Source organism: Numida meleagris, chromosome 2 (genome assembly GCF_002078875.1).
Source record: "Numida meleagris isolate 19003 breed g44 Domestic line chromosome 2, NumMel1.0, whole genome shotgun sequence".
Lineage (NCBI taxonomy): Eukaryota > Metazoa > Chordata > Aves > Galliformes > Numididae > Numida > Numida meleagris.
Genome location: NC_034410.1, coordinates 46,960,961 through 46,986,690, shown reverse-complemented (window position 1 = coordinate 46,986,690; position 25,730 = coordinate 46,960,961). Strand labels below are relative to the sequence as shown.

Sequence of the window (25,730 nt, the reverse complement as noted above, 5' to 3'; positions counted from 1 at the left end):
TACAGCTCTGCTGCCAGCACAGCACGGGGCAGAGTGCGGCAGCCGGCTGAATACTCGGGGGCTTCACCAGCACAGGCAGAAAATGAGTTTCTTCACAGCCAGCTCAGTCACAGAGATGGTACACAAGGATTTCGGGGCAGGACGGCGGTGCTGTGTTAGGGAAACGCAGCAGACTGGGGACAACTGGCTGAGGCAGAGCTATGCTCCCAGCAGTATGCGGAGAGCTTCAGTCTGTGGAGCACTCTGGTTGGAGATGTGCCCACAGCCTGAAACACCCATACCGCAGAGAGCAGACTATCCCGGAGTATGAAAGCACAGCGAAGCAACAAACAGCCAGCGCATATCACTAACGGGGCTCTCATTAGGACTGAAAGAGAACTTATGCTTCGCCGTGACTCCTAGCAGTGCTGCACCCTCCCCACACTGGGAACTCAGGTGCGGGCTGGGAACACCAGACCCCACCAACGGCCGTGCCCAAGCCCCTCTCCACTCCGCTCCTCAGCCCCGCTCCGCTCCCCAAGCCAGGCGCGGGCTCGGCCCGCCCCGGGAGGCGGTGCGATGCGGCAGGCCCCTCCTGCCGGTCGAGGGGCGGGAGCTCACGCCGAGCCACTACTCCCGCCGGCGGGGAGCGGGCAGCGCTGGGCGCCTGGGGCGGCAGCGGAGCGAGGAGGAGCCGCGCGGTGGGCTGGGGGCGCGGGGCTGGGGCGGGCGCGTAGCGCTCCGCTGGGCTCTCCGTGCTGTCCGGTGAACGGCTGCGGAGCGCTGGTGGCCCTCGGAGGAGGAGGAAGGACGGGCTACTGAGGGGCTGTCTGAGCGCGTTTTGTCTCTGTCCTCAGACAGCGGCGGTCGCCGCGGTGTCCATGAGGCCCGGGCTCTCGGCTCGCCCCGGCTCCGGCAGCGCCCTTGTGTGGCGGCGGTGAGATGGGGGGCAACCTGGGCTGCCACCGCTCCATCCCGCGGGACCCTGCCGACCTGTGCCACAGCCGCAAGTTCAGCGCGGCGTGCAACTTCAGCAACATCCTGGTCAACCAGGAGAGGCTCAACATCAACACGGCCACCGAGGAAGAGCTGATGACTCTGCCCGGGGTCACCCGAGTGGTGGCCCAGAACATCGTGGAGTACCGGGAATACATCGGCGGCTTCAAGAAGGTGGAGGACTTGGCGCTGGTGAGCGGGGTGGGGGCAGCCAAGCTGGAGCAGGTGAAGTTCGAGATCTGCGTGAGCAGCAAGGGCAGCTCGGCGCAGCACTCACCCAGCTCCTTGCGGAAGGACCCGGCCTCTGAGCACCACCTGTCCGCCACCAAGATCAACATCAACACCGCCACACCAGCACAGCTCATGAGCATCCGCGGCATCACCGAGAAGATCGCCAACAGCATCGTGGACTACCGGAAGGAGCACGGGCCCTTCAAAAGTATCGAGGACCTGGTGAGGATGAACTGCATCAATTCCTCCTTCCTAGACAAAATCCGGCATCAGATTTTTGCAGAGAGGTCCCGACCCCCTTCAACGAACACCAATGGCGGCCTCAACTTCACAGCCAAGCCTCATCCTAGCCCCACTTCTCTGAGCCTCCAGAGTGAGGACTTGGATTTTCCCCCTGGGGGCCCAACCCAGATCATCTCCACTCGCCCCTCCGTGGAGATGTTTGGGGGGCTGAGGGATGGCAGACCTGTGCTGAGGGTGGCTACGTGGAACCTGCAGAGCTGCTCCATCGAGAAAGCCAATAACCCGGGTGTGCGGGAGGTCATCTGCATGACGCTGCTGGAGAACAGGTAAGAGGCAGCGTTTGTCCTGTTGAACCTGCGTCCTGTGGGATCACAGATCAGTACCTCTGGGCTTTAGGTGCTGTAGTGTCCCATTGTGATCTTTGTACCTTTTTGTCTTCCATTCCCACTCCTTGGGATGGATCCCTGATTGAGTGCTGATGCTGGGGGTATAGTGACCGTCTCTTGATAAATCTGCTGAAGTCCTTGACAAGTGGTGAGCCACCTGGTGAAGTGCATGTGTATTTATGCTTATCCATTATGGCTGGTCATAGTGGGCCAGTTAGGGCTTGCTGGCATGGTCAAGGATTGGTTCTCTAAAGGGTGAGAGCCTTTTGAACAAGTCACATACTTTTCTTTGCTACCTGAAGCAAAAAAGTTTTGCTTGGGGCTGTGACCTCTTTAACCTCCGTGTTGGGGCTGTAGTCTGCTCTGCCTTGGGGCTGCTCCTCGTTACGGGGGAGATCAAAAGACATTAGAGCATGCAGGAAGGCTTGGGCTGTGTAATGAACATGGAATGCCACAGCTCATCTCATGAGGGTGACACAGGTCAATAATGAGCAAGCAATCACTGGGTATTTGCTAAGCTGGAGAAGCTGCTCATTGCAGGAGTACATACTGTGGGGCAGATGCCTTGATTGTCCCCATGCCATGCTGATATGACCCACTGCCTCTTCGCTGTGTGCTGGTGGCAGGGCATCTGCTGGGCAGGGCTGAAACCCTCCTGCAGGCAGGCAGCCAGAGCAGACTTCGCTGGGTTTAGGGACACCGAGCAAGATCTGTTTGCGATGTGGTCAGTGGCCAAGCTGACCTTTGAAATGAACTAGTCTGGTACTTCGGTTTCACGGCTGCAAAGCCAAGAGTAGTTTTTGTAAGGTAATTACACAGCAGTGCTGGGGTTTCTCTTTTCCAAAGCACTTCGTTGCTAAACTCCCTGTAAGAACGCAGTGAGGATTTTGCTGTAACTTTGCCCTCTCCTTTCCACATGTTAAATCTGTCCCAGCTGATCTGTTGTTTAGTTTGTGGCATTGGGAAACTTGCTTTTCTCTCCGGCTTCTGTTCAAAATCCCAGCTGGAAATTAGTAGGGTAACTCTCAGACTTCTAAATCTGAGATGATGGCGGGAAAGGAAATGCTGACAAACTGTTACACTTGGTGGTGCCAAGAGCCCTTTCCTTCCCTGGAAACGAGCTGCCATGCTGAATGATGGCTGTTGTCCATGTGGTCACAGAGGTCAGGCACGCTGGAAAGATGGTAACAGTGTTTTGGCATCTGGTATTGTGGTACAGTGTCCCCGCTCAGGGACACCTCTCTGTGCTGCTTTCCCCCTGCTTGCTATGTGGTATGGGGGCACTCGATGGTCTGGCACAGGAAACATCCATCAGCCTCCAGCACGACGACACAGCAGCCAAAATGGAGCTGAGAGTCCAGCTAGGAGCAGTCAGATGTTGCAATTTCAGCATTCATTGGCCGTGCTGCTATTTCAGACACCCCACACCTCCCTCTTTCCTCAGTGATTGCTCTTCCAGTTGTGCTGGCTGGGGTGGTCCTGGGGATGAGGTCTCATGGAGCTGGGTGTCAAGGGCAGGTATTGCTGCTGGGGAGCATCCATTTCTTCATCCCGCCAGTCTTAGGATTGTTGGGTTCTAGTTCTGAAAGAAAAGTGCCTTTGGTGATTTCTATTTACTTATTTACTTATTTCTATTCTATTTCTATTTACTTATTTATTTACCTTAGGGCCCTCTCTGGTAAAGTGTTAAGTGCCCCTTACTTCTGCATCTTCAGCACTACTGGGGGAGAAGCGCAATCCAAAACAATACACCTAATGAAAAAGACAGAGAAAGTGGCTTATAACATAAGCCTGCCCTGGCCCAAGCTGCACGCTGTGCCCGCAGAGTGTGGTTACAACAGTTTTGTTTCTGATTTTAGCCTGCATGTTATTTTCTTTCTATCCAACCTAGGCAAGCAGGGACTCGATAGTACTAAGTGGTGTCAACACTCTCTCTGAAACTCTGAAAGAGCTCGATACAAGTAGTTTTTTCTTCTTGGTCCATTTAATTGCACAAATACGCACAGTACAGTTGTTTTCAGTACTTGACCGCACTTCTGATAAGCTGGAAAGAAAAGAGTGAGTGATGTACATCCACAGGCAGACCCGTGAAAGCTTCCTGGGAAAGTAAATGCGGAACCAGAAAAATCAACACCATGCAGGAAAAAAATGTATACGTTGGGAAAAGTCTTATTTAGCACCTCAGGGAGCAGCAGGAAGGAATTTCCTCTTGCTCGTGCTGTGCTGCTGAGGTCTGTGGAGCTTTGCAGCTATAAGAGGCTTTTCTGAGATCAGAAGCAGCCTCCCCTGCATGTGAAGTCCATGGTCCCCTAGCTACAGACCCTGGAAGCTGATAAAATGGCCCGCAAACTAATCTTTGCCCAGGTGAATTGCCTTCAGTTGATAATTGGCAAGGAAAACTCATCCTATGCTTCTTTAGTCAGGAACACATCGCTGCTGCATGGGGCTTCCCAGTGCTTCAGCCCAGCACAATCAGTGTGCTACACAAGGCGTGTGCTTAAGGTGCTCAGTGGATGGTCATAGCTGGAAACTTCAGCAGCAAGCTTTTCCAGGTTGATCTGAAGTCTATTTAGCCTGACAGCTTAGCTCGTGAGTGTGCTGCCTGCTTGCTAATGCACTTTGTGCTCTGCTGTCCACACGTACGTAAGTCATGCAGCCCTATGCGGTCTCGGGGGCTGCCTGGTGGCATTGTGGCTCCTGTGTGACAGCCTGCCTCCTCTCACTTTCTAAACCCAAGAACATACAGCAAGTCAAGAAGATAGTCATAAATAATGTGTAAGGAACAGTGAATAATCTTAATCTGAGCTGTAGATCTCTGAACGGGCGCTTTCGTTGAAAGGCTGGGTTTTTTTTTTTGTGTGCTTTTAAATGTTTTTTTTTTTTTTAATTTTTCTTCATCCCCAATTCACATAACTTTGCGACCTCTTGGGTTTCTTCTTTCAGGCATTAGCAATGGGGAAAATTACTGCTCATTTCCAGGTGAGGCTGGAAGATGAGGCTTTCTTCAAGCCCTGGGCAGTTTTGCACTGAAAGAACAGTATTGCAGGAAGGGAAAGAAAGAGTGCCCTCATTTATTTAAGACAAACAAACCAAAAAAAAAAAAAAAAAAAAAAAAAAAAGAAAGAAAAAGCAAGGAAAGGTCAAACTTCACATGGAGTAATCTGCTGAAGGAGGAGAAAAAAATATTCCACACGTTTCCAAAAGTGCTAAATCTGTTAAGAATAGCAGCAAGAGGAATGTATACCAAATCGGTAAGTATGACTACTACTGCTAAGCTATTTTGAAATGCATCACTGCAGTGCAAAAATAGAGAAATACAGCCATGCCCTTACCCTCTTTCTTACATTACAAGGATCTATGTTTATGACTGTTTGGAGTGGAGGAATGAGGTATTTTCATTCAGAGGACTGGAGAGTAATTTTAGAAGAGATTAACATGATGAACATGGAGGCGAGCGTGACAAATTGGATTAGAGTATCAACTGTGGGTGGAATTGCCCAAACCCGCGGTATTTCTTGCAGGTATGGTACAGCAAATGTGGCACTTGTTTAAAGTGGGGGCAGAGCCGACCTTCCTTGCTGCTAGCCACCCTTGGGCTGGGGTATGTCATCAACAGTTTATACTCACCTCAAGAAAATGTAGCGTTAGGGTGGCATGACTGTAATGGGCTATTGAGGTTGAATAGAATGCAGTGAGATTCCTCATGAGGAGGACCAGCAGCCCTAGAGAAGATGTTTTTTTCTGGCCGAGGTCGGGAGAGGACCAGGAAGATCATCCCCTTACCTCAGGTCTGCGCTGGGGGGAAGAACTCTTTCCATTCTCAGTCCGTACCTGTCTCAGGCCTGTCCCTCCTGGCCGTTCAGATTGGGTGTTAGGAAAAGGTTCTTCACCAGAGTGTGGTTGGGTGCTGGAACGGACTCACCAGAGCAGTAGTCACAGCCCCAAGCTGCTGGAGTTCAAGGAATATTTGGACAATGCTCTCAGACACAGGATTTGAACTTTAGGTGGTTCTGTGTGGAGCCAGGAGCTGGGCACTGAGATTCTTGTCGGTCCCTTCCAGCTTGGGATATTCTGTGATTCTTGGTTCTATGACCTGAACTACTCGTGACTGCCACAATATCTGTGATTGCTCTCTAGCTCGTACGTGCCAGGAGCGCCTGCTGTGTGACTGCAGCACAAAACATGACACAGGTACGTGCAGCACCAGCTGATGCACAGAGCATGCTAGAGGTGCATCCTCTAGTTTAATTGCTTACTTGAAAGCTTGCTGGTAGCGAAGGGCAGCAATTAGCTGCGCACATTTCCCAGCACATTTTCTGGGGGAGGTTTTCCAACTGGTTTAAGTTATATTTTTTAATACTGAGCAGTAACCTTTTGAAGACCTCTTTTTTTTTTTTTTCTTGTAGTTGTGTTTGTCAAATTGACAGAGAATCTGAAAGCCAATTTTTTTTTTTTAAATAAAAAATGTACATATGGTAGGAAGATGGTTGGGCATCAGGGGGCTAGGTCTGGGGCTCATGTTGCACAGAGCACAGCTCTTGTTCCATCTTGTCACAGTTAGCTGTTCCTGATGCAGAAAGGGTCTGCAATAAAGCCTTAATATGCACTGTGCCAATTTCCATGGAGTAACAAATAGAGTTAGCAATGTAAGGTTTGTACTTGCAGCGATTTCTCTCTTTTGGCTCTGTTTCCCTGAAGGTTGGTGTCTGTGTTTCACCTTGCGGAGCACTTGAGCCCCCTGCCCCTAGCTTTGTAACCAATCAGTCATTTTCAGTTTGGCTTGATGCACTCAGAATAATGGGAGGGGAACCTGTCCCCAAACGCACAACTTTGCTTCTGCTTGCAGCAGGGTCCGGTAGTAGCAGCAGTGTCCATACCTGCGTGCCTCGGAGGCTCTGCACTGGGCTGCTGTTGTTATTTCTCTCTGTCACTGTGACTCTCAGTGACCCAGCAGAGCCCCAAGGTATCTCTGCTCTGCATCTCTCTTTCTGGGTCTGTTTGGTTTTCCTCTATCAGGCTAATGCCATGCTGGGGCCCTGCCAAGAATAATTCCCCTGCAATAAAAGAGCAGGAAAGAGGCCTGACTCAAATAACTCGGCTGTGCTAATAAGTCTTTAACTGCAAAAGAACAAATACACCCTCCCCTCCTTATGTAATGTGTAGGAAATCCTGCCTCTTGCTACCTCAGGAAGAAACGTGAGAATAAAGGAGGTTTTTAGATGGTATCTTCTAGGGGTACTGTGCAAAGAGATTGTTTTTTATGAACAGTAGAAGTATGGAGGCATGTCATGCCATTAATTTGTACCTTCTGATACTTCTGAGGATGAAAATAATGGTGTGGCAGAATTGGGGTGTTAGTGTAGTTGTTGTTATTTTGCCCCCCGCCTATATGAGCTTAGCAGGGTCACTTTTAAAGGGTGATCTGGGCATCTGCTTTACTTCCATCATTGAGCATCTGAACACATTCCTTGAGCATCTGAGCAGTGGTATCTAAGCAGCCTCTTTTACCAGTGTACCCCTTTAAAGATAAGAATGTGGCTGGAGGAGCAGTGTAACTAACGGTCAGTTCATCAATGTAAAATAAAACCAAATTTTCTCTTGTCTTTTATTCTAATCTTACTGTGCCACTGCAGTTTGTCCCAGAAATCCCAGCTGGAACAGGATGGATCAGGGAGGCAAGCATTTACTTCAGATGGATAAAATTTCCAACATGTGTACTCGATACATCTGGCATCACTTAATGTCTGCATAGTTTCACTCCACGCCTTTGGGGCTTTGCTGCCCGTTTGTTGCACGTCACTGGATTCAAGTTACGGGTTGCAGGTACTTTACTAAAGCAGAGCTGCCAAATTACTCCTGCAGATTCTGCAGGGCTTGCTGTATCCCACGCAGCAAATATCGAATGGATCGGCTGATTCGTGGCAGTTGATCAGCACCCGCTGTTCTTCTGCCTGCTTCAAGGCCCACGGGGCTGTGACCTCATCCTGCTCAGCTTTTCAGAGATGTTGTGCTGCCCAACCCAGCCGCAGGAAGCAGAATAGTGCCTGTGTGCAGGGCTGCATCCTGTGAGAAGAAATCTAGATTGCTCTCTGACTCTTCTGCAGTTTTGGAGCTAACAGTACAGCCTCAGGAGCAGTGGTTTTGTAGCTTCGGCTTAAAAAGAGCAACAGGAGCACTTGTGAAGGCAAAAGATGCTGCCACCGTTGTCTCACCAGGAAAAGGGGAACACAAACCAGGGGGCCACAAACAAGGCCATTAAATATTGCAAATCTGTGGGACTGTATGGGCGGAATCCCACTCGGTCCTGCCCAGACAGGAGAAGACCATCTCTGTGGTCGGGCGCTGGCCTGGGTCACTGCTGGGGCTGTCTCCATCTGCATGAGGCGGGGGCATTCAGGGGAGCTCTAGGGCTTCAGCTGCACTCTTCCTGCTGCTGGAGCTCAGTTCTTGTGTGGTGGTGTGAGGAGGGCCCTGCAGCTCCAGCCTGCAATTAGCACTGCCTGGAGTTGCTGCGTGCCCTGCCCAGACAATAATCTCCAGGCTCAGGCAGATGGGCAGGGAGAATTTGATAGGACACAGATTATAGCATGCCTATTACTTATTTTTAAGTGGCATTGTTCTTGGTGGCAGTGCAGGTGTAAGCTGACATACTAAGGCACAGCGTCGCCATGAAATAATTACAACAGGCTGCAGTCGTTTCTCAGTACTATTGTGTGGTAGGGTGATGGAGACGAGAACTGTGGCACAGCATTAATAATAGTGGTTAAAAATAGGAACACAGTAGCTTCTTTGTTTCCAGATTCTCTAATTTTTATTTTTTCACAAGAGGGGATGGTGCCAGCTGGGATTCAAGCACTGAGCCATTGCAGGATCCTGCTGCTGGTGATGGAGCATCTGAGTGCTCAGTGGCTGCAGCAAGGTGCAGGTGAGAGCTCCCAAGCCACTGCTGTCCCATGCCAGAGGTGGGGTTGGCTTCCCCTTGCCCAGGTCTCGCCTTCTCCTCCCTCCCCTCTTTTGGGCAGCACATCCACTCTCTGTTCCAGGCTGGTGTTGCTTTCAGACATGACAAGTGTCATAGAGTAGCCGGGAGAATGAGTGCTGCTGACCTCATTTCCATCCTCACAGTGGGGAGGTTTTAGGGGCAGGAGCAAGACTTCAGCCCTGCACTATCATTTCCACTATTGATGGAAATAATACCAGTAGAAGCTGGTAATGAAGAGATTACTGGAAAAAAATGATTGCCCTGACTGCGCCTCATTGTGTGGGCAGATGTTCCAGAAGCCGAACAGTTCGTTAGTAATAACAAGAAAAGTTAATTCATATGGAAAAATACATTTGAGAATATATTGTTATAGATGCTAATGGTGAAATACTCTGGTTATTAAACACGCTCCATCTGCAGTGGGATGAATCCAGCAGTCTCCAGTGTATTAGTATTGTTAGTATTTTTCCCTTACTCAGGTATTGCATTTTTGCATGGACCGTGCTCCAGGGCTTGTTGGCACATGGAAAATAAAGGTGATGTGATTGGTGGTAACCAACATAGCTTCACCAAGGGCAAGTCATGCCTGACAAACATGGTGGCCTTTTATGATAGAGTTACAGTGTCAGTGGATAAAGGAACAGCAACTGACGCCATCTACCTGGACTTATGCAAAGTGTTTGACACTGTCCTGCATGATATCCTCGTTGTCAAATTGGAGAAAAATGGGTTTGATAGATGGACCACTCGCTGGATAAGGAATGGGCTAGATGGTAGCACTCAGAGAGTTGTGGTCAATGGCTCAGTGTTCAAGTGGAGACCAGTGACAAGTGGTATTCTTCAGGGGTTGGTGTTGGGATGTTTAACATCTTTCTAGGCAACATGGACGGTGGGATCAAGTACACCCTCAGCAAGTTTGCAGATGACAGCAAGCTGAGTGGTGCAGTTGACGTGCTAGGGAGGAAGGGATGCTATCCAGAGGGACCTGGACAGGCTTGAGAGGTGGGCCCATGCCAACCTCATGAAGTTCAACAAGGCCAAGTGCAAGGTCCTGCACCTGGGTGGGAGCAATCTCAAGCACAGATACAGGTCAGGTGGAGAATGGCTTAAGAGCAGCCCTGAGGAGAAGGATTTGGGGGTGTTGGTTGATGGGACTCAACATGAGCCGGCAACGTGTCCTTGCAGCCCAGAAGGCCAACCATATGCTGGATTGCATCAAGTGTGACCAGTGGGTCGAGGGAGGTGATTCTGCCCCTCTGCTCTGCTCCTGTGAGACCCCACCTGGAGTACTGTGTCCGGTTCTGGGGCCCCCAACACAAGAAGAACATGGAGCTGTTAGGGCAGGTCCAGAGGAGGGCCAACAACAATGACCAGAAGGCTGGAGCACCTCCCCTACAAGGACAAGCTGCGAGAGCTGGGGCTCTTCAGCCTTGCAGCCTGTCAGTACCTGAAGGGGGCCTACAGGAAAGCTGGAAAGGGACTTTTTATAAGGGCATGTAGTGACTGGACAAAGGGAAATGGTTTTAAACTGGAAGAGGGTAAATTTAGACTAGATATTGAAAAGAAATTCTTTACTGTGAGGGTATTGAGACACTGGAACAGGTTGCCCAGCGAGGTTGTGAATGACCCCTCCCTGGAAGCATTTAAGGGAGGCTTTGAGCAACCTGGTCTAGAGGGAGATATCCCTCTAGCATGTAGCAGGGGGCTTGGAACTAGGTGATCTTAAAGGTCCCTTCCAACCCAAACCGTTCTATGATTCTATGGTCTGTTGCAGTGACTGTCTACATGGAATAACACAGAGCTGTGCAGGGACACCCAGCTCTATTCTGAATAATTCAGGTGAGTATCAGAGTGAGGATCACTCTGAGCTATTCCTGTGCTCCAGCTGAGCTAATTGACCTTGTTTCCATTCACGGCTCTCCCCAGGAGCTGGCTGGTGAGGCAGCTGGGCTGTTAGCAGCATCCAGCCTGCTTGCCTGGAACGGGTCTGGGTTCCTCTGTCTAGTGCTGCTGTACACAGCATAGGCATGTCTGGTGTGTGAGGGTACCTTGGTGCTGTGCAAGCTGTCTGTCCGTCCTGTTTCTGTCTGTCTGAGGTGGTGAATCTGGCATGTAATGCAAGTCCTGCCAGACAACACTATTCCTGGGTACAGTTCCTGCATTAGATTTAAGGGGAAGAGAAAAATTGGGAAAGTTTCTTTTTGCCTTTTTCCTTTCTTTGAAGTGTTTCAGGTGAAGTTGTCTAGCTACTGTACAAATTTAGCTACAGCAGCTGTCTAAATTGTTCACAGCTGAGCTGGTTTGTAATGGGTTACTGAAGAGCTAATTGATCAACAAGGACTTTGTTTTGTGGTGTGCAAAAATGATATGCCCTTTCTTTGCTTAACAAGAGGGAAAAAGCACAAACCTCTCCTGGATACGGGGTAAAAAAGCTGTCACTTTTGTTTGGGGAGTTCTCCTTTGACTCCTTTATATTTATAGCACCATTTTTTCCCACTTCTCCCTTGCTGGTCTGTTCAGCATGTGCTTGCGGTCACAGAAAGCGCGCGCTGTCCTGCTCCAGTGACATTTCTGCAGCATTGTTCACGGTAACTGGCGGTCAGTGACCTCTCTGGGGTTTGGCTGGTGTCAGTGTTTGCCAGCTTTCTGCTGAACTAGTGGCGGCCTGCTGTTGTACGCACAGCAGATGTTAACTTAGGACTCCTGTTTGGTCTCTGTATATATTCTCTTTAAGCAAATAAGACCAAGTTCATCTCTAGCTTAATGCCACTGAACTGCAGAATGCTGTGCCAGAAGTGATTCTAGTATGATACTGAAAAATTAGCTGTAAAATGTTTGAATTTGTTGCTTTTATGCACAAAAAAGGAAGTTCCGTGGGTTTGCTGCTGAACCTACTGATCACAGCACATGAAGTGACTGCCTTATTCCTCTTCTGCAGCCTTTATAGAGGCCAGCCTCAGTTTGCCTATGCTTTTGGCAGCAACAGCAGTGCAATTTTTGCTGTCTACACATATTTTCCTGCTGTTCCTTTGTCTTACTCCTTGCCTTATCTTTTGTGTTTAAATTCCTGGTTCATGATCGATGCAGCCCAAACTGTGTGCTGCCAGCTGTCCTCTGCACTGGCCTCCCCAAGACAAACAGGGTGTTGAGCTACAAGCAGGATGGCATCACACCTTCACTTTCTGCAGCAGAACAGGATGAGTGAGGTTTGAGCACAAACACTGAGAGCCAAGGTTGTACATAGGGGCCTGAATCCAGCTAGTGGAAATTTGGAGTTGGATTAAGATGTGAGCAGTGGGAGGGATGAATGGGTTGGTGCTACTGGCAGGCAGCATGGCCATGTTTCCAACATATCTCAGAGGGATCTCTTGATAAAGATTACCCTTTGGTTACCCCAAAAAAAAATCCTAATTGCTTGTTTTAATCACTTCTGATTTATCTGGTGGAAAGTATTAGCATAGGAAAGAAAATCATGGCTTAAGGGACAGAATAGAAGTTCTGGGACCGAGCAATCCTCCGTCAGCAGCTCATGGATTTAGCAGATATTTGGACAACATCCACACTGAGCTCTTGGCTGGAAGAATGCTGGAAAAAACACCTGTAGATGAAGGTTGTAGTGCTCAAGCAAAAGCCCCATCTAAGCATATGATGTTTCCCTTTTCTTTTTTTAAGCCGCAAACACTTGCACTTTGCTGTGAGTCGATGCACTTCACCTTCTGCAGCAAGGTGCTTCCAGACCCATTTCATTTTTGACTTTTTTTCATAGAATCACTAAGATTGGAAAAGATGACTAAGATCATCAAGTCCAACTGTCAGCCTGTCCCCACCATGCCCACTAACCATGTCCCTCAGTGTCACATCTACACGTTTCTTGAATGCCTCCAGGGATGGTGACTCCACCACTTCCCTGGGCAGCCTTGTTTGCTTGTTTGTTTGAAATACAGCTGCTTTTTTGAGCTTTAAATTGCACATCCGTGCACCCAAGCTGGGCAAAATGCAAGGGAAAATAAAAAGATACATGGTAATCTGTCCATTAAGTCTCTGTAAGTTGAAATGAAATTGCCTCTATCTTTGACTGACCTTCAGACTTGCTCTTTTCACCCAAATGTGCCCCCTTCCTCACCCTCTGTCCCGTCCTACTGAACTAACGCCTTCTCACCGGCTTTGCCTGCCTCTTAAATTGCCTTGCCACACCTTGAGCGCTTCCAGTTAGCCCAACTGCATTTCGATTGAGCCTTTGCTCTCAAGCCATTAGGCCTGAATTGTGATATCACCTGTCTACCAGGCCAAGGACTTTCAGTTTCCTTTGATCATCTGTGGTATTTCCCTCAAATCACTCTAATCTGCCTGCTGTTCCAAGATATGCTGCAGTATTTCTGTCTCCTCTGCTGAAGCCTCTCTCCAGGCAGGTTGAAAATCGGAACCTTTTAAGATAGCTCAAGTTCCAGGCAAAACCTGATTGAAAATTACAGCCTTGCCTTTTATTGGGGAGAAGAAGATAGAGGAGGCTCCTGGACCAGTGCTTTAGAGAAAGAAAGGCCTTATGTTTTTGATTTCTGTTCCTCAGATGGGCTTAAGGCTTCACAGAAAAAGGCCTTGTTAACTTCCTGAAGTGCTGGACATGGAATTAGTTTTAACTCGCAAGAGTGTTTAAAAGGAATTAGTATGTACATTAGGAGCTTAACAGCACAACTTTCCAGAATTTTTTTTCTGAGCCTTCATTTGAGCCTTTCTGATTCTGCTGTGCCACAGTGACACTTTACAATTGCTGCCCCATCTGCATCTTACCGCCTTAAAGATAGTGCCCAGAGATATCAGCTCTGGGAGGAAAGACAGATGAATTGATATCGGAAGGATCTTCTTGTCTAGTAGCTCTTCAACATAGAGTGCTATTAAGCATGTCTCTTAAAAATAGAAAGGACTGAAGGAATCTCAGCTTGTCAAGGTGGAGTCGTTTGTCTTCACTGTGTAGATATTATGGCTTGGTTTGGCTTTGGTGTTTGTAGGAGAAGCATGAGTTGTCCATACAGAACTCCTTGTAGCTTAGTTTGAAAAGTGCTTAATGGTGCGTTTTGAGGGATTATTTGGAACCTAAAGGCAGAGCAACATTAGGTGTAAGTACTGTCCTAGTTGGTGCACGTGTGTTTTTCACTGGGAATGTCAGTTGATGGTCTGAAAACTTCTTTTCTTCTGGAGGCTTGCCAGCTGTCTATACTGCCATTTTTTTGTTGTTATTTGTATGTTTTGGAATTTTTTTTCCTGGTTGTGAGATTTTTCACAGGGTAATTGTATCCTAATGTTAGTCAAATGCTGTCCATAAACTTTGCACATATATTTATACACTACAGGGCAATTTAATGTTATCTGTGAGCAAAGATCTTGCACTAACTTCAGTTCACCGTCCTGAGAAAGCACCGAGGCTGTCACTTCTGTTTTTATTACTGCTGGTGTTCGGCTCAAGCTGTACCTCCCAGGTCTGCTCCTCAGAACTGAATTGCTTCTGAAAATGCTGCCAAATTCCACAGCACTGTCTCTTGTGGAATAAGCATTACTTTGAGCGATCTGGAAACGTGGAAATAGTGGTAACTTGGGACTGGTGAAAGTCATTGGGACTGGTTGATGTGGGGCTACTTGCTGAGCAGACCCAGCAAGTAGAATGTGGAAAGCACATACAACTCCTCCTGTGCAGGCTGCGGGCTGCTGTGCTTGCCCCTTTGAGGAACAGGGCTGAGGAACAGAGATGTCTGGCAGCTGCAGCAAGCACTGTCCAGCCAGCGGTGGCACTTTTCTCCCACTGCAGAAGTAATTGGGTGCTAAAGGAGAATTGTTGAACTCTTCATCTCGGTGCCACCTGAACTCCAGCAAGGAAACAAACTGAACCTGACAAATGCTGCCTAATGACACGTCTTTCTGCAGCTTGCTTATTCCCTCCTTCCATCCTCCTGTCTGCTGCAGCCCATCAAACACTTCTGCCTGTTTCCCTGCTGCCCTGTTTTTTCATCCTGCTTTCCATACTGTTGCTTTGCCTTAGGAATGTGATGCCTGGCAATCTCAATGTTGTAGTACTGTGTTATTGCCTATAGATATTATATTATGAGCTCGATTGTTTTTACGAGTTTGTTTTATGGCACAACTTCAGGAGGAAGTCATGGTAACAAAACTGGCGCAAATCACAACCTGAAGTGCTTTCTGCAGAGCAGTGATTAGTTTATCCTCAGACTAATGAAGAAATGGGAATGAGAACATTGTTGTAAAATGGTTATAATTTCCGCTTCATGTACTTTGTAGACCTGCAGGTGTGTAAGTACCACTGAGGAAAACCACCTGAGATGTGTTTGTGTTGCTTTAAGCCCAGTACTGAATCTGGTAAAACAGTTACCAGGGCTCAGAGTGCAATGCTGTCGCCTCTACTCATGAGGGGTGCCTGTGTTGCCTCCCTTGCCACTTCACCACTGTATTTTTGTGGGTTTATCACCTGTTTGTGCTGGAGAAGAAAGCGGTCTGCAGCATGACACAGTGTCCCTGGTAGGATATCAGGGTGGAACCCCAGGGAACGTCTGGTAGGCATCCTCACCACTCTGGTGCACGTCGTGCATATGTAGTTTGCTAAGAGCTACTTTACCCACAAAATGTGGAAAGCGTGTACAAAGCTGCATGAGGCATAATTTCGCACCACTGGCTCAGCCCCATTCATGAAGCACCATATCTTCCCATCCTCACTTTCTAAAGTACGACTGTGCTTCACTTGTGATACCTGGGGAGCTCTGCTTCTGGCCAAGCAGGCTTTCCCACCCCCACAGAAGATTAATGTTTCTAAGGCTATTTTGCATCGGAGCTTATGACCTAAATAAGGTTAAGAAGCTGGACTGCACAATTAGCGCTGAATGCCAGAAAAAAAAAAGCAAAGCTGAGCTCAGGCCACTGTTCTGTGCATTCACAGGGGCTGTCTGTGTGCAGTGCTCTTGTGTCCTTATGCTTTAAAGGCCATTCTTATGTCCAGACACCCCTGAGCCTGGCACACAGGGCTACTCTTTGACTGGGAAGCTTTCAGAACTCCTTCCTGTGTCTCATTGTGAAGTTTGACGCTGGGACCGCTTCCAGCTCACTGAAGACACTCCGACATTGTTTCTTCCTAATCCCCTCGCAGGGTATGGTGTGTATGGAGGATAGCATGTTCTCTTGTTTGCTTTCTGTGAGGAAACACAAGCAGCAGTTCATGGGAATAGTGTAACCCCGAAACAGTGAGGAGCCAAGGCAGAGGGCAGTGGCGTGGCGTGATGGTGGTATGAGTGGTTGCTCCCACAGTGATGCTGAGTTACCAGGGCTGTCTCTGAGCAGGGCTAAGTACATCTGCTTGCTGGCCTGTCATCAAGAAGCACAAACTTTTGGCACTGTGGGCCTTCTGCTTTCCAGCGTGAGGAAAGGATGCTTCCTTCTTGCCACTGCTTGCAGTCACTCAGGAGATTTGCTGCTGGTTTGCTATTTCTTTTTGTGTGCGTGTAGCCAGGGGAAATAAAAGCAGGTTAATAGAGCAGGGAGAATAGGGCTTTCTACTGAACGAGCCTTTTTTCTTTCCAAACCTTAGTTCAGTGAGGAAGAGCAGGATGCTAAAATAGAAAATATGTATGCACCTGCCTGTACAAGGGCATCTTTCAGTGCAGAGATTTAACTTTGGAAGCTTGGATTATATTATTTATAATCTCATTATATTGAGATAGTTGTGTAATTGATCTTATGTGGCCTCGAGGCCAGCTCACCAGGCAGCAGAAGTGAAAGGTGCTGCTCCAGAAGGCCTTACACAGTTCTTGAAGCCTTCACCCAAAGAGACAAAGCAAATATAGGATGCAAAGGGAATTTATCCCACATACAGTTATTTCCCTTTTTCCTGTCTTCAAGCAGGTAAGGAGCTTAGGTGGAGTTAGAACTTCTTCCATACACAGTGCTGTGCCTCTATTCCCTTTCATTCCCTTTCTGAGGTGATTTATTAGCTGTGGGCATGTGGAGTGCTAAAGGAATTGATTTGAGGAGAGAGGAGGCTGGGGTGGAATTAAAGCTGTGGTCTGAGGTGTGATCAAAAGGAGCTCAGTAGTTTGATTTTAATTCAGGGTGTCTCTTCCTATTTACTAGAACCTGGGATAAGCTGTACCCATGAATGCCAGTCAGCTGCACTGGGATCCCTAAATTGGTTTCTACATCTGTATGCCATCACCTTTGCAAGGCTGGGCATTGCCAGTGCTGGAAGTTCATGAACTATGAAGATAGCTCCTAAAAATAAGGGGATTAACTTGGAGCTGTATGTACCAATTGTTCAGACCGTTGTGATCCATAACCTGAAACCTCTCACATTCATCCCTTGCAGTATTGCCTGGTGGAAGAGAAAAAGCTGTTGTCTGCTCAAAGCAGGCTGAAACAGAGAGAGGCAGGATGTTTCCCAGCCAGATCCCATGTCCAGTGAGTTGAATGCAGAAATGCCTGCTGTGGGCTATGTCTTGTGTTCTGCCTCGGCTGCACCTCCTCCTGTTAGCCCACATCCCTTCTGAATTTCACATCCTGCAGAAGCAATGGGCGTTTCCCTTCTTGAAAGAGCCTTTCAGATCATTGTTGCTTGTTGGCATGGGGGTGGGCAAGGAGGAAAGAAAAAGCCCAACACCCAACTCTGCTAACGTAGAAAATCAGGTGGTTTGCAAACCATGTGAGAGGTTTCTTCAGCACAGAGCTGACGGAGTGACAATGTTGACTAACTCATTATAGCAACGTTTTCCTGCTGGGTTGTTGATCCCAACTGAGTATTGGCTCACCTCATGTTGTTACCAAACTTCTGTTGCATGATGCGTTGTGTTGGTGCCATCACCCCTGCTTACTCATTGCACGAGACTGCGGAGCAACATGGATTTGTTTGAGTGCTTTTTATGACCAAGCAAAATTACACTGGGGCTATGTATGTACCTGAATAACTGCTTCTTTTAAGGCTGGAAAAGATCTTGGTTGTCTTAGTCTTTCCTAATCCTGTGGTGGTACGTGGTACTGAATGGCATGGGTGTCTTTGAGTAGAGAGGAGGTGTGTGAATTGCTGATAGCTGTTGGCACGTTTGGCCAACGTGGTTGGCCAGACTTCAGCTGAAGGGTGGGACAAGGGGCTTCAAAATAAAAGAGGGTAGGTTTAGATTAGATGTAAAGAAGAAATTTACGCAGAGGATGGTGAGGCACTGGCACAGGCTGCCCAGAGGGGCTGTGGGTGCCCCATCCCTGGAGATGTGCAAGACCAGGTTGGATGGGGCCCTGGGCAGCCTGATCTGGTGGTTGGCAGCCCTGCCTACAGCAGGGGGCAGGAACTGAGTGGGCTTTAAGGTCCCTTCCAACCCAAGCCATTCTGTGATTCTTCCTCTTGCTCTTTCGGGCTGTGAGGAAAGAGGACTGTGACCTGTAGCCCTCTGCAGGGAAGAGAGAAGCGCCTGTGTGGAGGCTGTGCTCCAGTGATCAGTCATCCTGTTTTCTACGTAGTGCTGTATCTGTCTGTCCCAACTGTTAAATTATGCTTCAGTCCTAAGAGTAAACTGCCTGACCTATTCTTGCTCTTCTCTGAAGAGCAGAAGGAAAGTTTTTGAGATTCTCCATTCTACTTCCTTCTTACACTTTGCTTTTCTGGGGAAGATGTTCTTGGTGTGCTTTCATCTTGAGCCTGTTACATGTGGTGTGGTGTTATCTCTTCCTCTTGCCCCTTGAAAAGAGGAGGGGATGCTAGCTGCCTTTTCTCTTTATGGCCTTTCTTCCCAAAGTGGACCCCTGTCATCCTCCTCTGCTTGTGTCACTCTGTGCTCTTTTCTTGAGCTTCTTTCCCAGAGGATGGTGCTGCTTCATGGTGGCCTCATTCAGAGCAAGATGCCGAATTGCAGTCTTGCCCTTGGCATTTTCTTTCAGTGAAGTGCTCATGAATGCTGGCATTTTTGCCTTATTTTTTTTTTCCTGCAGGCTCTGCTACTTGGCTGGTCTTTTCCTGTGTTTGAGGCTTGAGGCCTTCAGGAGGGGATGATTTTTATATGTTTCATATATAGGCCGTAGCAGTTGTCACTTGAATAATTTTTAGATTGTTTAAACTAGTGAAAAATCTCTGAACACACAAGGGGCTCCAGCCAGATCTATTGTATGACACAGTTGCTGCCATATTCTCTAAGGACCATCCTCTTGGGCCTGCCATCTTCTTCTTCCTTCTTCTCTTCTCATGATATGTCGGGTTCCACTTAGTCCATGTCAGGACATCGCTGCCACCACCAAATCCCAAGCCTCGTTAGCATAATGCTCGAGGAGAAGGCAGCCTGGTGGTGGGACAAGCATCCCCCAAAATCCTGCTCCAGGGACGCCCCAGGGTGAGACATCAATCATTGGATGTCCCAGCCACTGATGATGTAAAACGAAAGCAATCCCACTGGAGTAATTCATGTGTTGCCCAGTCATGAAGCTTCAGTAGCCTCATATACGTTGCCTGGCTACATAAAAATGCTTTGTTTTGTCAAAGTAAATGGTGAGGAGAACTGCTAATTGTCTCATTGATGAAAATGAGTTTGGAGGTAGAAAGCCTTGAATTTAGTCAAGGAGGAATAAATAAGAAAACAGATGAAATCACCTTTTTGGTGCATATGGGCTGTGCAGAAGTGCTGTAATTATCCCCATTAGAAGTCCAGTAAACTCTTTTAACCTTTCCTACACCGCCAAGACTTGCATAACGTCAGGCACTTCATTTTCCTCTCTTAGTAAGAGGAATAACTAATAGGAAGGTTGCATGGTCTCAGCTATTTTTCTCTTTTCTCTTTAAAGCTGAAAATACTTTTGTGTTTTTCTGGTTTTGATATATTTTTTTTTGCCAAACCAAGGGAGATAAGATAACTTCCTCTTATTAAATCCTGTGGCAATGCAATCCCAACCACGTAATATCCGACTGAACGCTGAGACATCTGCCTTCGGCAATTTTTATTTTTATTAGAGAGACAGCGTTTCTCTTCTTTGAGCATGAATCCTAGTAACCCTGAAGATGTCTGGCTGGATCCTTGCCGGCAGGGTTACTTCAGTTCAGCGAATCCGCTCTGCCTGGAGTTCACAGCAGCTTGGATCCACTCAGCAGCAAAGCACCTGAAGCACTGGCCGCATGCAATGTGAGCAGGGCAGAGGAGATGACAAGAATCACGTGTTTAGTAAAATGCCCACTGCAGTCCTCCCAGCCTGTGTGATTCCTCCAGTGCTCTCTGCTTTGGGTTTTAATTTTTTAATTTTTTATTTTTAAATAGTGCATGACCTTTTAAGATTAAGCTGTAGCTGTTCAGCGTTTGGGGATTTATTTGACACACTTTGAGAAAGAGGCAGCCTAAAACTTCTGCTGTGTGCCTTAGGAAAACCATGTGTGTTTCTGCTGTGTGCCTTAGGAAAACCATGACATTTCCTGGTGCTCTCTTGTGCGTCTAACCCAGCGCTGGTCATCTGTGTGCTGAATGTCAGCAAAACCTGCCCGGTTAAATAAACTTGCTTCTGCTGGACTTAAGCTGCAAAGTAATGACCGCTGGTGGCTAGATCTTCCAAGGAGGCTTAAGGCTAGCTCCAGTGCTCTTCTCCTAGCAGTTACAAGTTTTCAATTCCATCTGCCCCATTTTTGAGTATTGCTGAAAATGCTTTAGGCTTCTGTTTGATTACCCCTGCTTCCACTACCTTCACAAATCCCCTGCTAACTAGCCTTTACATCCCCAAATTGTAGTGAAAAATATAGCTAGAAAATATTTGTCTGGAACGTAAAAAAAAAATAAAATAAAATAAAATAAATAAGCAGGAAGGCTGTTACAACAATAGGAGCTGTGATCCGAACAGCAAAGAGTGAATGCTGAAGTAACGAATAATGCCTTAAGGTTTTCCTTAAATCTGGTGTGGGAGTCATTTGCACTATATAATTAGTGCTTACATAATGTGTACATTTTCATGCATTGTGAAATCTCTAAGGAAGGCATTGAAAAGTAAGGTGGTCTAAGAGGACAAGGATATGGCTCTGTCCCACCTCCATCTCTGATGTGACACTGGATGAGTGTCTTCTCTGCAGCTTCATGCGTATTCTTAGCATTGCTTAAGTGCTGTGTTTCTGAGATCTTCGCCATAGCTATCTGTTATTCTTTCTAAGTGCCCGGAGCTGATCCAGGTTAATCTGGGAGCTGCCTGTCTGTGAAGCAAATTGGCTTCACTTAAATGACTGCTGAACACAGCTTACTGGATGGGAGCAGTGACCGCTTAAACCATTTTATCTACAGATGCAAGAGAAAGTTGAGCTGTGCCCTGGCTGCCCACCCATACCTGCTGGGGTCAGCACTTCTTGTCCCCTTGGTAATGCCCTTGGAAATCTACAGGTGGTAGCATACGAAGTTTCCAACTTGAAAGCACTCCAGCAGGAAAGCTGTTCAGGGGCAGGGAAGTGGCATGGGGACAGATCTACCTGCATTCTCCTGTGCCTGATCCTGCATGTGCTCCTGCCCTATGGGGACATGGGTCTAGGCCACCAGCTCTTCCAGGAGGGTAGATGCGGCTTTGGCATGGGGAATGCGGTGCTACGTGGTTAGGTTATGTTGTTAAGCAGTCTGCTCTGCTCCTCTGGCAAGGTCCAGCCACGCCACTTGATTCTTTGCATGGTGCGATAGCTTATCAGGTTGGATCACTCGGAGATAGACACCGCAGTCTGCTCAGCCTTTTTTTTATTATGGTGACAAATACAACGATTGTATTTGTCATAAAGAAGTGGGGAAGTCATTTCTGATGCCCTTGAACTGGCATAAATTGTTCTGGAAACTACACGCAGTCCTTGTTTCACTGCTGTTCTGCCTCGAGGCTCTAGAGACCTTGATAGCAGCCTGGTTGAGCTTTGGTGGAGAACCGCAACTGTTCTGACTGAGAAGAAACTGAGCTGCCTTGCTCTTGTGCACATTCCTCAACTGCAGGAAAGCATTTACCGTGTGCCTCCATGTACACAGGCTTTTCTGCAGTCACCGACTGAAAGATCGTTAATCTGCTTTCGTGACATCACCAGTTATTGCTAGCAACACAAGCTATTTAGAAAGTGTTATTCCACATACAAATATTTGACTATTTAAAAATGTCACCAGTACCTTCCGTGAGATAAAATTCATATTTTTCTTCAGGAGATGAAACAGGTCTTTCTCATGAGGCTCTTGATTTCAAAGCATGAGATAACAGGACAAAAAGATTACTGTGATAAGTGAATGTAAAATAATTCAACTGTGCTATTTTCTAGGTACATATTAGAACAAGGGAAACACTGTCGGCTCTGTTCTTTCTAGGGAATTTTTAACATGGCACGTTAATAAGTCCATGCCAGAAAATAGCGTGCTGCTTAGGAGCTCAGGAGAAGCTCAAATAAAGGCTTAGGCACCCCCACATTCCTGAGGTAGGATGGGACCATAGTTTTGTGGTGGGTGAGAGACATCCCTTCTATAGTATTTGTTGGTGAAAAGTTTATCAAGGCTACGTAATCCTCCACAGAGATCAGGCTCAGTCTGGACAGCAGCTTCCAACCTAGGAAGCTTGGGAGGCACCAGGTGAGATGTTGATACAGACAGTGGTGACATCCCATTACATGCGATAGTGGAGAAGGGAGTGCGGAAACTTTTTGGCTTCTTTGCTGAGTATCTCTGACCTTTGAAGAATCTGAAGAATTGTTGCAGGGGAGAAAGGGGAATACATTATTTAACCCATTTGTCTAGTCAGATGAAGCTATTCCTGTGCCAATAAAGACCATTATTGCAGTTGCATTTGCTGCACAGGGTTATTTTCCTTTATAATGGGTAATACAGTATTATGCTCTATAACGGTGTGTAATCTGGGGGAGTGGCTGTAGTGGCAGATGGTAACCCTTCAATCCAGGTCTTGGAGAAACGTGACCGGGCCAACAGAAACCTTATAAAGTCCAAGAAGAAGCACGTGGCCCAGCACTGTGGGTGAAATAACCCCTTGCTTTAGTACAAGTGGGCAGTTGGCTTCCTTACTCACAGGCTGGTGCAACACTTGAAGAGGTTATGTTAAGGCACATGGTGTCTTATGTTTTTGGAGGTTCCCAGGATGCAGCTGAGTGAAGCCACAGCTGTTGTAATGGTAGTTCCCCATGATAGTCACGATGCTGAGGGAGTTGCTGCATCAGATGGTCCTTTCTGACCAGTGTTTCTTATCTGTGGTTCTTTGCTACTCCTGGAGACAGATGTTCAAGACTTGGTTGCTGGAGGGTTCTTCTTTTTACCACGCTTAGTTTCTAGGAATTTTCTGAGCAGCAGTAGAGAAAAAGTGAGTGGTAGTACTCTGTGAAATAGGCCATAGCTTGCTCTGCTATGCATTTGTTGCATGCTTTCATTTTAAGCAGTCTGTCCCTTCTCAGTGTAGCTGTGCTGGAAAATTATGCCAGCAGCCAGAGCTGCTTGGAAGACAGCAGTTGTCTGTGAGAGCATGGAGTCAGCCAGTTTTCCTGACTTTGAGAACTGATGAAAGATGACATTCTGCCCTGGATTAGAGTTACAGATACGTGAAGCATCCCCTGGAAGTTTAAATCAAAACCTTTCCATATTCCTCCGATATTCAAGAGCAAAGGCTATGTGAGGTTGTGGCTTTTGGCTAACCTGAAGCATGAGCTGTGTGTAGCCCCTATCACTCTTCAGAGTCATTACTGTAGGGGAAACAACTGGACTGATAGACTGGTTTGCTATTCGAGTGAGCCTAGAAATGATGCCCATAGGCTCCATTCCCTGTTCTGTTGCAATATTAAGCTGATAGACACTTTTGTAATTTTTGTACTTTTAGCTTCTCACCCTTGTGTGACAGTTGCTTTTCTTGTCTGAGTTTTGCTTTCTGTGGTTGTAACCTCAGTTTTGGCAGATAGTTATTTTCTGAACAAAGATCTTAGCATTTCTGGTGACCTAAGTGTGTAGCATCTGTGGGAGCAAAACTCCTTTTGATTTGATGTCAGCTCCAGTTGTGAATCGTCTAATTCCGTTGGCTTTGGTGGTGTGCCTGAAAGTGACAGGCTTGGGTGCCTGCAGAGTGGAGGAGTACCATCTTTGCTGGTATGCAAGACTTGAGTTTTCTGCCTTTGCTCCCTCTGGCCTGCTTCTTTTCACAGTTTTCAATTTCCTCACATTATGAAATGTGCAGTTGACCTCGGTTTTAGGAGGAGGTATGCTAGTTCACACAGCTTCAAAGCTTGGGTACCAAATTACTCTGGTTTCATACTATTTTTTTTAAAGCAAAGCAGGCTGGCCAAGTCTCGGTTTTGAGGAAGTCTTGTCTGTCACGTCCTTTTTCCACCATATGGCATAGATGCTATAATGAGAACAAACCAGTTGTTAGCAGTCAATCCAGCCACCATCTGTGTTTGTTGTGCGGTGGATAGATGTGCTGACTGACACGTTAAGCCCCGCCAAAGTGGAAACATTGCATTGTTAGGCTAGGCCTACAGTGGGGCCTTTGGCAGGGTAGGACTGCAGGAGCATTGTTCTGTTAGGTGAACTGGTAGAGCTATACTGAAAATCTTTTCTTTGCCAGTGGTGGCAAGGTCTTGGTCACCTTGGCGAAGCTTTTCTCTATCTCGTGGCACACACACGGCATGTGCGATGCTGACTGAGGTGGATAAACATGGAGAAGGTACATGCAGCTCATGGGGCCTGTGTTTGTGTGTGCAAACATGTTGAGTTTTGCACTCTTGGCTGTGTTAGCCTGAGCTTTGTGAGGCAGATTTAAGCTAGTATGAATCAGATTCACAGTTATCTGTCTTAGTCATGCCTGACATGAGCTGCGGATGAGACCTTGCTGGTCAGGTCTGTGGTCTTATTTTGCGCTTTAAATATCTGCTGGGTGCTGATAATAGTAAACTGCCACGATAATCTTGCAGTAGGCATGATCACACCTACTTTATATATATTTTGGAGTACCTCCTTACTGTTTGTGTCAACATTTTCCTTTATGATCACTAATTCCCATGTCTTACCGTTCATTTCCTTAATATCACTGAAGAAGCCAAAATAGCTCCTATATAGATTTTTGGAAGGAAGGTGAAAATAAAATGCAGGGGTGGAGGAAGGCTTGTGGGTGCTGGAGGCCTGCCCCTTGTTCCTGCAGGGCACTGCAGCCCCAAGCTCGTCTCATGAGCTTCCTGAGCTCTGCTCTGTGAACTCAGTTCCGCTGGCTTTTAGCCATGCATTGGGAAGTCCTGAAGACCTATATTCTGTCTTCTATTCTGTATGGGGTTTTTTTGTTTGTTTGTTTTGCTTTATTCTCTACCTATCATAACAGCACGCTTCATCCTTTTTCTGGAAATGCCATTGAATTTGTAAGACAGCAAAAGCTGCTGGAGAAAAGGCTGGTGAAAGTACTGAGGAAAGTACTCTTCACCAAAGCACTGCTCTTGATTTCTCTAGTGCTTCCCTCCCCTCCTCATAGTGCCTCTCCTCAGCCATTTCCCAGTGTCTCTCTGAGCAACTCTTGGGTACATTCTCCTGTTTTAATCCCTGATGTTCAGCCTTTCCAATCCTTAACCAATTCTTCTTTGGCATACAATTTTCTCAATGAAATGCTCATATGAAACGCACAATTGTGGAACTCTGCCAAACTCTTAAAAGTGTGTGCCAACTTTTGAGGGTCAATCTCTTTGTTAGGAGTATATTATAAAAGACCTCGAAGTTCTGTATTCAGATTCAGCCAGGAAGCTTCAATACTCTTCATTTAATGCCAGACTAAACTTTAACAGCACTCAGATATCACCAACTGGGTCTTGGTCATGTACCACCAAACTACAGCCTTGTTCTGGGACACATGTTTAGCAGGGTGACCTGACTTCCAGTGGAGTCCTTTGTAAGGTTTTTAAATGGCAAACCCTTATCTCTTGGACG

The 25,730-nt window shown here is 47.2% G+C and overlaps 1 protein-coding gene across 1 annotated transcript in view; it reads left to right on the top strand.

The window, feature by feature from the left end:
- Positions 632-25,730, top strand: part of EEPD1 (endonuclease/exonuclease/phosphatase family domain containing 1) — a 61,587-nt gene continuing 36,488 nt past the window's right edge. The window contains exon 1 of the mRNA XM_021388113.1: positions 632-1,775. Within this exon, the coding sequence (XP_021243788.1) occupies positions 922-1,775 (854 nt within the window). The 5' untranslated portion in view covers positions 632-921. The remainder of the gene's footprint in view (positions 1,776-25,730) is intronic.